The 11,582-nt window shown below is 38.5% G+C and overlaps 1 protein-coding gene across 1 annotated transcript in view; it reads right to left on the reverse strand.

The window, feature by feature from the left end:
- TMEM131 (transmembrane protein 131) overlaps positions 1–11,582 on the reverse strand; it is a 408,192-nt gene that overhangs the window by 119,409 nt on the left and 277,201 nt on the right. The window contains exons 13-17 of the mRNA XM_006900709.1: positions 7,754–7,862; positions 6,868–7,021; positions 6,595–6,765; positions 5,385–5,495; positions 5,162–5,296 (exon numbers count right to left, since the gene is read on the reverse strand). Coding sequence (XP_006900771.1) covers positions 5,162–5,296; positions 5,385–5,495; positions 6,595–6,765; positions 6,868–7,021; positions 7,754–7,862 — 680 coding nt within the window. The remainder of the gene's footprint in view (positions 1–5,161; positions 5,297–5,384; positions 5,496–6,594; positions 6,766–6,867; positions 7,022–7,753; positions 7,863–11,582) is intronic.

Genomic DNA, 11,582 nt, shown 5'->3' on the forward strand with positions numbered 1-11,582 from the left:
AAAATCAATTCATAGCTGACCTTCAGCATGTTTTCTGAGATGGACATGTTAGGGACAGAGATTGTCCATCTATCTTTCTCTCTTACAGCAGCTGGTAGATTTTTTTTTTATTTTTTTTTTAATTTAGGTTGTTTATTTTTCATTTCAATGAACATCTACAGAGATTTTGGGATTCCATTCATTCATTGTTGCACCCTTCAGAGGCGCGAACTGGGGATGGGGGGGAGGGCTGGGCGGGGAGAGAAGTGCAGCAATGAATGAATGGAAATCCAAATTCTCTGTAAATGTTCATTAAAATTATTAAAAAAAATTTTTAAAAAGACCAAAAAAAGTTGCTTAAATAAAATGAACAGAGAGTCTGTAGGTTGGGGGAAAAATCTTTGGCAATGGCATTTCAGTCTGCTTTGGAGAAAGTGAAACCAGAGAGCTACTTGGAAGCCATCATGTATTTTGGGCGTGTTAGCAGGGGCCAGTACTTGGAGAAGGACATCATGCTTGAAAAGGTGCAAGGTCAGCATAAGAGAGGAAACCGCTCAACAAGATGGACTGACATGGTGACTGCAGCAATGGGCTTAGCGTATTGGAGGTAGTGAGGATGGCACAGGATAGGGCAGGGTCCACACCTGTTGTGCGTTACCAAGAATGATGTCCCTCTCCAAGGACTGGTCCCTCCTTACAACATGTCCAGAGTATGTTAGACAGAGCCTCAGACTCCTTGCCTCCAAGGAGCCATCTGGTTTCACCCTTTCCAGGATGAATCTGTTTGTTTTTCTAGCAGTTCACGATACCCTCAATACTCTTCTCCAGCACCACAGCTCAAAGGCAACAATTTTCCTTCTATCCTCCTTAGTCACTATGCAACTCTCTGATGCATAACAAGCAATAGTTGCTATGAGTCTCAGTCACAATAACAGGGCCTCAAGAAAGACAGACTGAGAACTCAGTTACAAAACGATCAAAAGACACGAACAGACTCTTCACCAAGGAGGGTATGAGGAAAGATATAAACACATGAGAAAATGTTCAAAACACTATGAATCAGAGTGAGACAAATCTAAACAATAATGAGACAGCATGTCAACCCAGTAGCAACAGGAGAGTTTATCAGGACACCAACCAATAAACATTGGAGAAGAGGAGGTAGGAACCTCTCATATACTACTGGCAGGGTTGTAAAATGCTGTAACCATTCAAAAAAGATGAATACAGTAATCTTGTAACTCAATTATTTCACTTATAGGAAAATACTAGAAGAATGCCTATTTGTGCTTTATTGACTATGCAAAGGCATTTAACTGTGTGGATCATAACAAGTTATGGCTAAAATTAAGAATTAGGAATTTCAGAAGACTTACTTGTGCTCATGTGAAGTCTTTAACTAGAACTATGAGTGGTTTAAAATTAGGAAAGGTATCTTTTTGCCTATCTATTTCATCTCTATACTGACTGGATTATGCTGGACTCTATGAAGAAGAATGTGGCATCAGGATTGGAGGAAAATTCATAAAAAACCTTAATTATGCAGATGACACAACCTTGCTTGCGAAAAGTGAGGGCTGGAAGCACACGCTGCAGAAGATCAAAGGCTGCATGTAGTCTTCAATATGGATTGCATTTCAATGTCAAGAAAACAAAGATTCTTGTCACTGGACTGATAGGTAATATCATGATAGATGGAGGAAAGATTGAGGCTGTCAACAAAATCATCTTACTTGAATCCACAATCAACGCATTTGGTACCAGCATTCAGGAGACTAATCACACTGGAAAAGTCTGTAATCAGGTACCTCTCCAAATTATTGAGAAGCAACAACAGCAGTTTGAGGACTAAGGTGCATCTGATTCATGCCATGGTTTTCCGGTCACTTTCTATACATCTGAGAGCTGGACAATGACTAAGGATGCAGAAGAGTTGACGTCTTTGAACTATGGTGTTGGAGAAACATGCTGAGTATCCCATGAACTGTCAAGAGAAAAAGTACATATGCCTTGGAAAAAGCGCATCCAGAGTGCTCCTTGGAGGCAAAGATGAAGTTTCATGTCACATCCTTGGAGCATGTTGCTTAAAAGAGAGTATTCCTTGGAGAGGGACATCATGCTTAGGAAGGTAGAGGGATAGTGAAGGAGAGGAAAACCTTCAGCCAGGTAGGCTGACATAGTCATTGCAGCAATGAGCTCTTGTGTGTGAGAAAGTGTGAGGATGGCACAGGATAGGGCAGGGTTCAGATCTGTTATCCACAAGGTTGCTACGGGTCATATTCAACAACATCTAACAACAATTAACATAGCCTTCTCTGTTTTAAAATTAGGCTTTATTTGTGAATCAAATTTATAAGATTATAGGTTATTATAACCTTCTTAAAAATTCATAAGTATTTTCATTTACATATATAATTTGTATATACACAAATCTGTTTATGTAACTGGAGTGATATTTAGTTACAATTAGGATATAATTATTATATTTTAAATAGAATGATTAATTTATAATTATGTTGTTGTTGTTGTTATGTGCCCTCGAGTCACTTGCGACTCACAGCGACCCTATGTACAACAGCCCTAAACTCTGCTCTGTCCTGTGCCAATCGCACTGTCTCAAATACACCCATCCCGATTACCCTAGTCACTGAATCAATCCACCTCATACAGGGCCTTCCCCTCCTGCACTATCCCTCCACACTACCAAGCATGACGTCTCTTTCCAAGGACTGGTCCCTCCTTACAACATGTCCAGAGTATGTTACACAGAGCCTCAGAATCCTTCCCTCCAAGGAGCCATCTGGTTTCACCCTTTCCAGGATGAATCTGTTTGTTTTTCTAGCAGTCCACGATACCCTCAATACTCTTCTTCAGCACCACAGCTCAAAGGCATCAACTTTCCTTCTATCCTCCTTAGTCACTGTCCAACAAGCAATAGCAAAGGCCATGGCCTGTATCAGATGCACCTTAGTCTCCAGAGAGACACCATTGCTCTTCAGTACTTTGGAGAGGTCCCCAACAGCAGACTTTTCCATCGCAATATGTCTTTTAATTTCCTGGCTACTGGTGCCGAGAGTGTTGACTGTGGAGCCAAGCAAACTAAAGCTGTGAACAATCTCAATCTCTTCATCATCCATCCTGATGCTGCCAATTGGTCCAGTGGTAAGAATCTTTGTCTTCTTGACATTGAGCCTCAATCTATATTGGAGGCTGCAGTCCTTGACACTCCACAGCAAGTGCTTCAGGTCCTCCTCAGTTTCAGCAATCAGGGTTGTGTCATCTGCTTAACGCAGATTGTTGATGAATCTTCCACCAATCCTGACACCACACATCTCATAGAGCCCAGCCTCCCAGATAATCTGTTCTGCATACAGGTTGAAAAGGTATGGAAACAGGACACATCCCTGGCATACACCCTTCCCATTCTGAACCATGCAGTGTTTCCTTCCTCATTCTGACGACTGCCTCTTGGTCCACGTATATATTTCTCATTAGCACGATCAAGTATTCTGGGATTCCCATTCTTCTCAGTCAGCCACAGCTTGTTATGATACACACAGTCGAACGTCTTTGCATAATCAATGAAACACAGATAGACATTCTTCTGGTATTCCCTGCTTTCAGCTAAGATCCATCTAACATTAGCTATAATATCCCTAGTACCACTACCCCTTCTAAATCTAGCCTGGACTTCTGGCAGTTCTCTGCTGATGTGCTGTTCCAGTCGTTTTTGGATAATATGCAGTAGAATCTTGCTTGCATGTGCTGCAAGGGCTGGACAATGGGAGATAGATGTTGAAGGGAGTGGGTAGAAGTGTAGGGGTATCCTGGTGGATGGGGACCAGGGAAATAAGTGGGTAAAGGCACATGTGCCAAAGGCAGGTACAACACTGATACTAATGGTTAACTCCACAATAAGGGATATGCCTTTCACTTTTCTGTAAAAGCTGGTCTGTCTGATACTTCTCTAAATCTGAACATTCAGATTACGACAGACTAGGAAGAAGGATTGGCCATCCACTTCTGAAACAGCAGGCCTCTGAAAAGCCTATGTACAACAGAACACATAATTATTATAAATTATATAATATTATATTATACTATATACTATTAGGGAGCTCTGGGGGCCTAGTGGCAAGAAGCTGCACTGCAATCCCAAAGGCATGCAGTTCAAATCCACCAGCTGCTCCTTGGGAGAAGGATGGGCAATCTCCTCCTGTGTGATTAACAGCCTCTGAAAACCTGCCAGAGAGTCAGCTATCAGTTGGTTCCAACTGTACAAAAGTATACCACCGTACTGGGAGCAGTGGAAGTGGTGCAGGGGGATTGTATACCAAAGAAGGAATTTTTCTTTTGCTTTTCAAAGAGATGAACGAACTGGGATGGGGGGGAAGGACTGGGCAGGGAGAGAAGTGCAGAATGAATGAATGGAAATCCAAAATCTCTGTATACGTTCATTAAAATTAATAAAATAAAATTCAAAAAAGTATACCATCACCACCACAATATATAAAATAACAAAGATAAATATTATTTTTAATATATTATTATAATACATTATTCAGTACTATTTCCTACTTTTTTCTTAAATCTTTAACTAAGCTCCATATATAGTGATACTTATAATTTTAATGGCTTAAATATTTTATCATGAGATCATGAAATGATATAATTTATACATTTTCTTATTTCTAGTTTTTTGAAAATTACTTATACCACAATCACAAACATTATTCTCACAGGTTTAATGGATGTTATTAATTTTCTCCTTACTAATCTCTTACTGACCAACTGTATAACCACAAATACTTTCTATAAATGTCTTTTTTTTTCAAAATATGTAACTAATTCATATTTCACTAATGCCTTTTGGTTAATAAACTCTGTAAATGTGGGGTAAGCTTAGTAACTATGTATGTGGATTTTGCCTTGCTCTGACACTTGTGCCAAGAAAACCAATTTTAATTTTGTTCATTGATCTTATTTAAAATAAGATAAACTTAATCCCTTTGGATTCTAGTGTCTTTATTACAAAAGGAAGAACCTGAAGCAAATGATCTCTAAAGTCCTTTCAAGATTGAATAACTGATGTCATTAATTAATTACATAAAGGTGTTAGTTGAGACACCCATTTTTTATCTGGGAAACACAACTCAATTAAGAAACAATAAAATATACTTACTGATGACTGGTCTGATAATGAAGATTTTTCTAACTCTGGAAGGCTTGAAATGATTGTAGTTCTGTTGCCTCTTTCTGTAGCTACAAGTTCTATTGATAAACCATCTCCTATGATATGCCAACTTTTTATAGACAACTTTAAAAAAAGATAGAAGAAGTGAATATTGCAACACTTGCATAATCTTCTGTAATGCGATTTAAAGAAAAACTGATTTCACTTTTACCTCAATTGGATTGCTGTTGATTATGGCAAATAAAATACTACTTGCTTCTGTAGCACTCAGTATGCCAAAATCTATGAAACGCTCTTCTATTTTTGGGGGTAATACAAAATACTGGGAAGACAGAAAAGAAGAGGACTAAATGTAAAATAATGTAAATTTAAAAAATACAGAAAAACATCCTGCTTATGTGTAAACATTTTAAAACTGTCAGAAAGTAAACACATTAAGAAAACAAGGCAAGTAACCACATACACTGTATTTACTCACTCACACTCTCTCTCTCACACACACACACAAACACGCACGCAGAGGCCTCTATACTGTATGTTGTTGTTGTGTTGTTATGTGCCGTCGAGTCGCCTGCGACCCATAGTGACCCTATGTACAACAGCCCTAAACTTCGCTCTGGCATGCATATATACAGTTAAGAACTCTGTCACACGAAATTTGATTAGCTCGAAATGAAAGCTCTGTCTAGGCTGGACTTTGAGGACTGGGCTTATCCTCCAGTAACTATCATGAATTCATGTAGTTACTAGCATATAAACACATCTGCAAAATAAATGAAAAGGGTGCAGGCTGATAACGAAGGTTCTTCAGCGCAAAGTGTGACCTGGGCTGCACTCTTACCATGGGTTCTACCTCCCCTCTTCCTCCTCATCTCTTTCCTGGCAGCTTTACATCTTATCTAAGTGTTTTTCATTACATAATAACAGCTCTATTTGGATTTTCTTTCTGGCTCATTTCCTATGCTAGAATCCCTTTTGTAATTTTTTCCCATGTGATACCTTTATGACTCTTTCTACTATGCATCTTTACTACCCTAGTTCTCTCACTAGTTAGACCTGCTCTTTACCTTCCCTTTGCTCCTGTTTCTCTTCCCTACAGTTTCTTTTCCACTTGCCCATTATTTTTCTTTCATTTAGTTCTTTTTCAGCTTTGCCATCATTAGAACAGTTGAAAAGCAATATCTAGAAAAAAAAGCAGAATGTGGAAAAGATCCATGTGGAAGGAAACAAATCAGAGGATTCAACTGTAATTATGATGAGAGGCCACTGGGCTGGGTAGAAAACAGTTATCATGAATGCTCACTAGATCAATTTCCAGAGCACAGAAAAGGTAAAACTGTGCCACACAACTATCTAATCCTATCTGAGTAAACAAAAGATGGGTAGAGAACTTAAATTTCAAAGGTAGGAAACATACTTACATCTAAAAAACCTGTGTACACCCGCACAGGTAAATGGAATTTAGACGCATTGGTAATAAGTAAAATATTGTTATCTATGTGTATGGATGATGTGGATGGCATAAAAAATAGGGTAAAAATATATCCTGATTCATTTGGAAGAATTATAACTGGTTTGCTGAAGTTGTGAACCTAGGAGACGATATAAGAGGAAAAAACCCCCAAGTTAGTGCAATTTAGTTTGTAGATAAATATAATATAAAATATAAACATAATGAGTGTTTCAAGACATACTTTAAACATTGTTTTGGCTTCTTTTGGTAGCAAAACATCATGAATGAAGATTGCAAAACTGAAAGTGTTAGTAAGATAAATTGGCCTTTCCACAGGATCAGCAGGACTGTCTCGGATGTGAAACAATGTTGCTGTGTGATCAAATCCCAAATATCTATTTGAAAAAAACAAATACAACATAGTTCAGTTTTATTTCCATATGTTAGCTAAAAATCCAAAGTCTTCTGTTACATTTAGTATTACTGGACTATAATACTGAGTTAGGATAATATTTTAGTCACTGACCACAAAATTAAAACAAAATTTAGCTTGTAAATACTGAAATGTAACAGCTCTAATTTCTACTGAATTATATGGAAGCAAATGATAAAAATTTGTAGTAACAGAAAAATACTCTTAGGGTCTCTTTAAAAAATTGTTTATCATTCAATTGCAAGCAGCTTTATTAAAATGAGCCCCTATCAAGTTGGATACTAAACTCTTATTGGTTAAACTATGATTAGAAAATGAACTACATGTTATTGTTTGCTTAACAAAAAAGTTAAAATTCTAGAATAGCTTTTATGAGTTTATAAAAGAATTAATTTTGTTCCAAGAGATATATAATAGCAACTACTTACATGTCAATAAAGGAATGGCAGAAAAGAAATATTTCATGTGGTTCACATATTACTTTCAAAATCAAATTCATTTTTATGCTGTATTACTGATTATGACTTTATTTAAGCCACAATTACACAACATTTACTCTTTTCTTCTAAGAACTGTATTTTTAAAAACAATAGTTCCCTGTAGCTTATATGAACTTGATTACTGTTTTGTTATTTCTGATTACAAAATTTACAAATGAGTAAAGTTATAAATCTTATTTTAAAGGGAAACTCACCCATCTAAAACTTCTGCCTGATAAGGTATTTCAAGTTTAGAATAACTTTTTTCCTTTGCTTTAACAGTTATTTTCCCGGAAAACTGAGAAGCCTTTTTTGCCTTTGATGCTGAAATGAAGCATAAAAACCTGCTCTTTTACAACCAAAGACTTTATGAGTTAGTGACTTTATATGAACTGACAAAATCATAAAAAAGTAAGCTACAAATGGAGAAAAGAACACTTTCACAGCATTTTAAATATTTTATTATATTTTTGTCATAATAAAAAAGAGAATATATTAATTTTCCTGAATAGAGGATAAACAAATTAGCAAATGAACATGCTTGAAGACAGAAAACCCAAAAAACTGTATCTACCCCATTTCCTAATAAGTCCTATATTTTGGCTTTGATAGCAGCTTATTTCTCAACCTCTACACTACTGACATTTATCTTGTTACAGGAGAGTCCTGCACACTGCAAGAGGTCGACCAGTATCCCTGGCCTCTAGTCTTCAGATGCCAGAGCACTCCTTGGGCTGTGACAACAAAAAGTATTTCCCCTGGGAGGCAAAATTGTTCTCCCTTGAGAATTATTGGTTTACAGCTATATTAAGAAAGACATAACACAGGCTCATGATATTAACAAAGTATCAGGAATTCTAAGCTCTGAGAAGTAGCATTGGGGCTGGTAGTGCAGCTTGTTGTGAAAATGCCACCAGAGCTTCCTCTCACACTGTCCTCACAGAGGAGGTAAAATCTGCAGAGTTTGTAGATGAAGCAAAACCTGTAGATGTAGCAGACATCCTGAGTAATTTCACCTGAAATCAGAAACTGATTAAGTTGGACCTGGACACCTTCTGAGCAATTCAAGATGGAAAATACTTATATAACACTTCTATTTACGAGAAGATACATATGCTACTTTTTCAAATGTATTCTTGAACATAAACATGGAAGCAAAACAGAGAAATGTTAGGATGTTCTCTTGCTAGCTAGCCTACGGGTGCATTTAATCTTTCACCACTCTCCTCATATATATTTGCTCAGAAGAATCATAATACTTAGGCATTCCATGAAGTTGCATTTTAGCAAACAAAGCAGACCAAATAAATTGAAAAGGTCATAAAGACAGTGACTTTTGATGGGAAAGCTGCTTGGTTGATAAGCGAACATAGGGAATGCCAGAGGAATGTCTATCTGTGTTTCATTGACTATGCAAAGGCATTTGACTGTGTAGATCATAACAAACTATGGCTGACTCTGAGAAGAATGAGAATCCCAGAACACTTGATCGTTATAATGCGAAACTTATACTTGGACCAGGAGGCAGTCGTCACAACAGAGCAAGGGAACACTGCATGGTTCAAAACTGGGAAGGGCGTAAGCCAGGGATGCATCTTATCTCCATACCTTTTCAACCTATATGCAGAACAGATTATCTGGGAGGAGAAATGTGGGGTCAAGATTGGGGGACGATTTATCAACAATCTGCGCTATGCGGATGACACAACCCTGCTTGCTGAAACTGAAGAGGACCTGAAGTGCCTGCTGCAGAGTGTCAAGGACTGCAGCCTACAATATGGATTGAGGCTCAATGTCAAGAAGACAAAGATTCTCACCACTGGACCAATTGGTAGCATCAGGATGGATGGTGAAGAGATTGAGATTGTACACAGCTTTAGTTTGCTTGGCTCCACAGTCAACAGTCTTGGCACCAGCAGCCAGGAAATTAAAAGGAGCATTGCCATGGGAAAGTCTGCTGTTAGGGACCTCTCCAAAGTGCTGAAGAGCAATGGTGTCTCTTTGGAGACTAAGGTGCATCTGATACAGGCCATGGTCTTCGCAATCACCTGTTATGCATCAGAGAGTTGGACAATGACCAAGGAGGATAGAAAGAGAATTGATGCCTTTGAGCTGTGGTACTGGAGAAGAGTATTGAGAATACCATGGACTGCTAGGAAAACAAACAGATTTGTCCTAGAAAGGGTTAAACCAGGTGGCTCCTTGGAGGCAAGGATTCTGAGGCTCTGTCTAACATACTTTGGACATGTTGTGAGGAGAGACTGGTCCTTGGAGAAAGGAGGACATCATGCTTGGGAGGGTGGAGGGACAGCGCAGGAGAGGAAGGCCCTCTATGAGGTGGATTGATTCAGTGACTGGGATAATTGGGATGGGAGTGTCAGAGACAGTGTGATTGGCACAGGACAGAGCGGAGTTTAGGACTGTTGTACATACGGTCGCTATGAGTCGCAAGCAACGCGACGGCACATAACAACAACAACAACATACAATATGTATGAGGTACATTCTGAAAACGTGAAAAGTTAAATGTAACATAGTTCTTGATTATTTCCCAGAACACCTGCAGAGCGCTATTTTGTGTGGTGGTGTTGACAGTAGGGTGGTGGAGGTGGTGCCAGGGGAGGCCCATGAGGAAAAAAAAGTACTTTTTTTAACAATAAAGTAGAAACCTGTCAAAAAAAAAGAAAACAGCATTTGCTTTAAGTAATGCTTTCCCACATTTTAAAATTTAATTCTGCATTATTTATTTAAAGGACACTCATTTGAAAGTGTGTGACAGCAAAAGAATAATAGTAATGACACTGCATTTATGTCAAGAATGGAAATATTTGCCAAACTGTCAACACAGGAATTGGTGAAGAGGCCCAGTTTACTCTGAGCATACAGGACAACTATAATTATACTGCGTAACTTTCCACTGGCATTTCCCTGTCCTTGAATCCAACAAAAGGATGGGTCCTAAATGTTTTCCGGATACCTGACTGTTATTACTTCTTTTGGTAAAAGAAGGTAAGTGCTGATACAGATGCTGGAGGTCAGGAATACACCATCTTACCAATGTGGAAAAGAATTTATCTCAATGTGAAAACAACTTTGGCATCAACAGCTCTTCTGATACTAGTTATTTCCTATCAATTGTGATATGATGATACTCAAATTGTATTTCCCTTGTAGTTTTCACTGAGCTATGGGAAATGAATAAGGACTGGACAGCTGCTTTAGATCCTCCCCAGAAATCTGTGCACAGAAATGGAACACAAATGTCCAACAGCTCTGACTTTATGACTCTGAGTTTATCATTAAGCTATCACCAAACTAAGGGAAAAATGCAAGCGGAGTGCTCCTTAGAGGCAAGAATGGAGAAGCTTTGTGTCACCTACTTTGAGCCTGTTGTTAGGTATCATCAACTTGAGTTCAACTCCTATCAACTTTACAAACAAGTGATCTGAACACAGTCCTATCTCTTACTATCTGCACAATCTCTGACATACTGAAGTCCATTGCTGCAGTCAGTGAACAATGAGCGTGTTATTAAGAGGGGCTACTCCCTGGAAAGGTATCATGCTTGGAAAGTGGAGGGTAGGCAAAAGGAGTAAAATCCTTAACCGGATGGATGGATTGGGACAATGACTGCTGCAATGGGATGGAGTGTGCCAGACATGATGCAGATGGCACAGGATGATGCAGACGGTGGATCTGAACTGCTGACCTTTTTAGTCAGTAGTGTTACACAGAAGGCACAATCCAACCAGAGCTCCTAATAAACAATAAGTAATGCAGTCATATTCTAAAAATTTTTGTGACATTAAAAGTAGTAAATGTTCTATTAAAATGGGCAGTGTAAAAACATGATATGAAAATATTCTGACTGTCTAGGGTGAGTTAGTACTTCAGAGTAGTGAGAGAAGATCTTCACCCTGAAACCCACAGCGTCCCTTTTCAGCAGGAAATAGCTAAGAGAATACGCCATCCCCTTTTCCTTATGAATCAGGGTGACGTCTCTCTCAGGGAGGAGTGATAGGGAATAGCAAAGGACACACCGAC

The sequence above is a fragment of the Elephantulus edwardii genome, unplaced genomic scaffold (genome assembly GCF_000299155.1).
Source record: "Elephantulus edwardii isolate Elephantulus edwardi_28Jun2011 unplaced genomic scaffold, EleEdw1.0 scaffold00291, whole genome shotgun sequence".
Lineage (NCBI taxonomy): Eukaryota > Metazoa > Chordata > Mammalia > Macroscelidea > Macroscelididae > Elephantulus > Elephantulus edwardii.